General features: G+C 28.0%; 5 protein-coding genes across 5 annotated transcripts; 3 read left to right on the forward strand and 2 right to left on the reverse strand.

Moving 5' to 3' along the window:
• Window positions 1-358: 358 nt before the first annotated feature.
• ENU1_182480 (hypothetical protein) lies at window positions 359-1,243 on the reverse strand (the record flags this gene model as incomplete). Its single annotated transcript, XM_008861525.1, has 1 exon — window positions 359-1,243. The coding sequence occupies one exon, from the start codon at window positions 1,241-1,243 to the stop codon at window positions 464-466; it is 780 nt and encodes a 259-aa protein (XP_008859747.1). The 3' UTR covers window positions 359-463.
• Window positions 1,244-1,390: 147 nt separating this feature from the next.
• Window positions 1,391-2,002, reverse strand: ENU1_182490 (hypothetical protein; the record flags this gene model as incomplete). Its single annotated transcript, XM_008861526.1, has 1 exon — window positions 1,391-2,002. One exon carries the CDS (start codon window positions 2,000-2,002, stop codon window positions 1,391-1,393), a length of 612 nt encoding a protein of 203 aa, XP_008859748.1.
• A 307-nt stretch (window positions 2,003-2,309) lies between these two features.
• Window positions 2,310-2,812, forward strand: ENU1_182500 (hypothetical protein; the record flags this gene model as incomplete). The annotated part of the gene is made up of 3 exons (XM_008861527.1): window positions 2,310-2,389; window positions 2,470-2,567; window positions 2,613-2,812. 3 exons carry the CDS (start codon window positions 2,310-2,312, stop codon window positions 2,810-2,812), a joined length of 378 nt encoding a protein of 125 aa, XP_008859749.1.
• A 144-nt stretch (window positions 2,813-2,956) lies between these two features.
• ENU1_182510 (proteasome subunit beta type 7-B precursor, putative) lies at window positions 2,957-3,745 on the forward strand (the record flags this gene model as incomplete). The annotated part of the gene is made up of 1 exon (XM_008861528.1): window positions 2,957-3,745. The coding sequence occupies one exon, from the start codon at window positions 2,957-2,959 to the stop codon at window positions 3,743-3,745; it is 789 nt and encodes a 262-aa protein (XP_008859750.1).
• Window positions 3,746-4,059: 314 nt separating this feature from the next.
• ENU1_182520 (SH3 domain containing protein) lies at window positions 4,060-5,241 on the forward strand (the record flags this gene model as incomplete). The annotated part of the gene is made up of 1 exon (XM_008861529.1): window positions 4,060-5,241. The coding sequence occupies one exon, from the start codon at window positions 4,060-4,062 to the stop codon at window positions 5,239-5,241; it is 1,182 nt and encodes a 393-aa protein (XP_008859751.1).
• Between the last annotated feature and the right edge of the window lie 350 nt (window positions 5,242-5,591).

Genomic DNA, 5,591 nt, shown 5'->3' on the forward strand with positions numbered 1-5,591 from the left:
ATAAGTATAAAGAATTAAAGAATAAGCTAAAGAAAATAGAGAAAATTAAAATATTTCAAAATAAATCCAGTAGTAATATCAATAAATGGATTAGTAAATAAATCAAGTATCAGATTCATTAAAGAATTAAAAATTGAAGTTGACAACATTACAGAAATTAAAAACCTTGTAATAAAGAATGTAATTGATGTCATTGAATATTGATTCTAACACAACAAAACATACTCTGTAGAGCTGTTAGAAGAAGACTCATTGATGGGATTAGTATCAAATGAACAAAGAATAATAGAAATATCTCTGTTAATACTTAATTATTTACTTTTTAGTTAAATTAAAAATATTCAATGAAACGATAATTTTAACTTTGAAGAATTAAATTATACAGTAAATGATATTGAATAAATTGATGAGAATATTGGGTGTTGTAACAATGTCTAATTTGAAATTTGTTAGTTCTAGTTTTTTAAATAAACAAAAGAATTAAACAACAAACAGAATAAGAATATTTTGATGAACAAAGACTTCGTTTAAATTGAGACAACAATCTTTTCTGTTGTAGTGTTTGTTGAAATAATGAACAATAGTTAATAATATTTCTGATTCCTATACAATCAGTTGTACTATCTGGGCATTCAAATGAAGAAAGTTCAAAATCTATGAGAGTGGCTTTTACATTAAATGCATATCTTCTATTATGAGACATGTCAATCAATATGTTTGGCTCTCTCTTTAAAAGAATATTTTTAGAATGAATATCACCATGAGAATATCCAAAAGATTTTTCAGCAATACTTAAACTCCATAATAATTGAAAGATTACTTGAAGTAAGTCATTATAACTAAGTTCTTTTATTTGATAAATTGTTTTGCCAGAATTTTCTGATATAAAACCAATATATTTTCCTTTTTTAAGTAAAACAAATGAAGTATTATCTTCATTTGTTTGAGAACTTAGAATAACTTCTTGCTTTCTTTTTGTATCACTAACAAGTAGAATATCATTTTCATTAACAAATGAAACAGTTCTTAATAATGGAAGAAAACTAGTTGTTTGATTTTTTAATAATTTAGTGATTCTATTCCATTTTTCATATTCCGTAATGCCCTGTTGATTAAATAGTCTTATTTTAATAATTTGACTATTCAACATACATACAATTGAATGATTTCCAATACCAATTACTCTACCAATATTTTTGATAACATTGTCGTTAGAAATAATACTTGGCCATTGGTCTGCCATTTAACTTAATACTATCTATAAACAGATTATATCTTTTAAGTTAAGTTTTATTAAGTACATAAAACATCAAAGTTTGTTTCGATTTATAGAAACCAAAAAATATATAAAAAATTGGAAAAAAAAAGGAAAATGACAAAATCAAATTAATTAAAATTGAGATGCAGCAGCAGAAACAGCTACTTTGGTTCCTTGTTCAACAGCAACCTTCTTAACCTTCTTCTTAAGAATAGAACGAGATCCTCTAGCACATAAAGCAAAACCAACAAAATTCATTGACTGCATGACAAAACAAATAATAGCAAGTCCAAGATAATTGATTCTAATACCTAAGAAACATAAGAAACAGACAGCAACCCATAATAAGGGTGCAGCTATCATTGTCACCCAAAAAATCATCATTTCAATATAACTTAATCTTACTTTTTGATGATCTTCCATAGCTTCAAATATCCATTGAGAAGAACCATCCTCATTAACTTTATTCCACCACCTCAGTCCAACTAATAATCTGCCACTAATATTCTTAGTAATCCAAAAATCAACTGCAGTGAATAATAAACAAATAGAAAACGATATGACAAAATATCCGTCCATAAATATAAAGAATAATACATAAACAATAATTGCAATAAGTTTAAGACCAATATGTAATGATGCTATAATTGGATGACGACTTCCTTTTTCAATGACTTGGTTGTTTTCTGCAGTTCTTTCTTCTTGAGTTGTTTGAACTATTTTTGTGGCGTCCTGAAAATCCATTTACTTTGTATTTTTTTATTTGAGTTCCTTTAAAATTCCTATCTTTTTCATCTCATTTTTATTTGTCTAATTGTTTTTTTTTTATTTTTTGATTAAAACGAAGATATGATTTGTAAATGAAGTAATAATCTTTTTATGTACCAAGAAATACTTTCCATTTATATTTGTCTAGTTCATGTTTATAGACGTCATAACATAAAACTGCTTTTACTCCTTTTGTTGGTGGTTCATACAAAATATATGGTAAAACATAAACAAAAATTATATTATTTTTTAACAGAAACTAATAGTTTTTCATTAGAAACTTATGCAAAGAGATGATATTCTTTGCCAAATTTGTACATCAAATAAAGCAAAGTATAAATGTCCTAAATGTTTAACTCCATAGTTTGTTTATTTAAACCATTTTCTCATAGTCTGAGTCTCATTATTAGTTGTACTGTTTCTTGCTTCAAAAAACATAAAAGTCAATGTAAAGAAGAAATTAAAAAGTCTGAACCAATATTACCTAAACGAAAAGACAAGAAAACAAATTATTTGAGTGATACAATCAAAGAAAAAATACGTTTGTTTCTTATCTCTTCCTTGTAATTAATGATTCATCTTTTAGTTGAAGATAAAAGACTATTAGAAATATTACAAATACCACGTACTATTGAATTATTAAAAATTGTTCAAGAAGAAGGTGTTGATACATTAAAGAGTTTGATGTATGGAGAAACACCAGACGATATAATTTTTCAAAATTTTGCAATGAGACTTCTTCAAGCAGTAGGATTACGTGATTCACAAGGAGTTTGCATTTTATAATTTAATTTTGTTAAATATAACAATCTTTAAAGAGTAAAAAAAAGAAAAATTTAAAACTTCAAGCAATAAAATGAAAAAATTAAAAAATCAAAAACAAAGAGAAAAATTGAACTTTTAAATGATAAATAACATAATTGAATAAGGATGAATATGACTAATGACCCTTTACCAATTGCAACTTCTTATGTTAATGACAAAACTAAGTTTTTAAAAACAGGTACAACTATTTGTGGATTAGTTTGCGACAAAGGACAAACCGTTGTATTGGCGTGTGATTCACGTGCAACTGTTGGACCAATTGTAGCAGATAAGGCTTGCATGAAATTACATAAATTAGCACCAAATATTTATTGTGGTGGAGCAGGTACTGCCGCTGATTTAACTCATGCAACAAACTTCATTGCCACAAAACTTGGGGTTCATCGATTTACTATTGGACAAATGCCAAGAGTTGACACTGCGGTTACTATGCTTAAAAGACATTTGTTTCCTTATGGAGGACATATTGGTGCCTATCTTGTTGTTGGAGGATATGACTATACTGGAGCTCATCTTTGGGGGGTTTATGCCGACGGTTCAACTAGTCAACATAACTACTATTCACTTGGAAGTGGTAGTATTGCTGCAACAACAATGTTAGATGATCAATGGAATGAAAACTTAACGAGAGAAGAAGGTGTTAAATTAGCAACACAGGCTATCCTTGCAGGTATTTTTAATGATATGGGTTCTGGAGGAAGAGTCAATGTATGTGTAATAGATAAGAATGGAGTAGAAGAAAAATTAAATATTGAACATCCAAATGATAGAAAATTCAAGAATCCAGATTTCAAAGGATTTCCTAAGAAGCTTGAAATTCTCAAGAAAACAGTTATTCCTATTGAACATGAAGAAGAAGACTTTAAAGATCAGAAACAAATGGAGTTAGAATAATTTCACTTTTTTAATTACACAGCTCTTCTTTCATATTTATGACAAAATGATTTTACGAAACAATCTAAGACGTGGAGAAATTACCATAAAAAAAAGTGATAAGTTAACCAAAATTTGTTTTTTGGTTTTTTTTCTTCACCAAACCAAAAATTCTCAAATATAATAATAAAGAATTATTCAAAACAATAATTTTTTATAACTTTTGAACAGATTGTAATAAGAAGAGACAAAGAAACAATAACGAAAATAACAAGGAAGAGAAAAAACTATTTTTAGAGGTAGAAGTTCGTGAAGAACTTACAATTCAGATTGAGATGAGTTTTGCAGAGAATCTTATTGATGGACTTGATGTTGTTTATAAACATTCACAAAACAACACTAAGGCATTTGGAGATTTTAAAGACTTTTTAGTAAAAATGGCTAATGCCCGTAAGGATTATGCTAAAAGCATGCTTCGTATGGTTCAAGAATTTAGACAAAAACGAATTTGTGGTCAAACAACACTTTACTATGGTACTGTTAAAGATGCTTTAGAAACGTATTTAAATGCTCTTGAAGAAGATATAAACAAAGATACTGCTATTACTAATGTACTTTCTACTTCAGCAAAGGTATTTGAAAACGATATTAAAGAACTTGAAAAACAATCAAAGGGTTTAATTTCTGATGGAAACAAAATGACAAAGGCTATTGAATCCCAAAAAGATGTTTTGAAAAAGGAAAAAGAAAAATTCATTAAATTATATAAAGAAGCTGAAGCTGCTACTGCTGCAGTTGAAAAAGCTATGCAAGACCCTTCTACTAAAGTCAATAAAATGCAACAACTAACTTCTAAAAAAGAGACTGCTATTGAAAAAGCTAAAGAAGCTGATTCAAATTATCGTGCTTGTGTACAACTTACAAACGATAGAATTCATGATTATTATAATTCTCAACAACCAAATCTTCTTTCACAATTCCAAGCATTTGAAGAAACGTGCATTAATACATTAAAAGATTTATTAAATAAATTTGGATTAGCATATACCGCTCTTCCTGATGCTGCTAATAAATTTGTGGATTTCACCAGAAGTAAGTTTGATGCTATTGATGCTGATGCTGATATTAATACATTTGCTACTACAAAAGCAACAAATGGTCATATGCCTGATGACATTCCAATAGAAGATGCTAATGGAAATGTTTTATTTGAAGGTGCAAGTAACTCAATTCAGTCACATCCTACTCAAAATACACAATTTACTTCATCTGTAACTGAAACAACAACTATAACTAATGCCGAGGACAACTCCCAACCAGCCCAAGATGGACTAGAAAAATGTAACATTAATGTCAAAGCTTTATATGACTATACTGCAGAAGCAGAAAGTGAATTAACTATTACTGAGGGTGAGACATTAGTCATCACTGAGAAACACTCTTCTGGGTGGTGGTTTGCTACAAATAGTCAAGGGCAATCAGGATTTGTCCCTGAAAACTTTGTGGAAGTTATTTAAAACTAATAATACTGACTTTGAGAAATACTTGTTTTCATTTGTTTTTTTTTTTACTTCATATTGTTAATATTTTTTAAAAAATATTTTCTTAGTTTAATAATTCTAAATTTATAAGCTAGTTACTACTTAGGCTCAATATTAATTTAATAGAAGATATCTTTTTTCAATCAGGTCATTAATGTCAGTTGTTTACATTGAAAGGGCATAACCAAAATTAATAGATATGGTAAATTTCCATACTTGCTTGTAATAACACTAAAAAAAGATTAAATTATTGTTCTGTGTCAGAAACAAGTTATAAATAAATCAAGAAGATTATCCAAAAGATAGATAGAAGAAGAGAGTAATGA

This window comes from Entamoeba nuttalli (genome assembly GCF_000257125.1).
Source record: "Entamoeba nuttalli P19 unplaced genomic scaffold asmbl_8271, whole genome shotgun sequence".
NCBI lineage: Eukaryota > Evosea > Mastigamoebida > Endamoebidae > Entamoeba > Entamoeba nuttalli.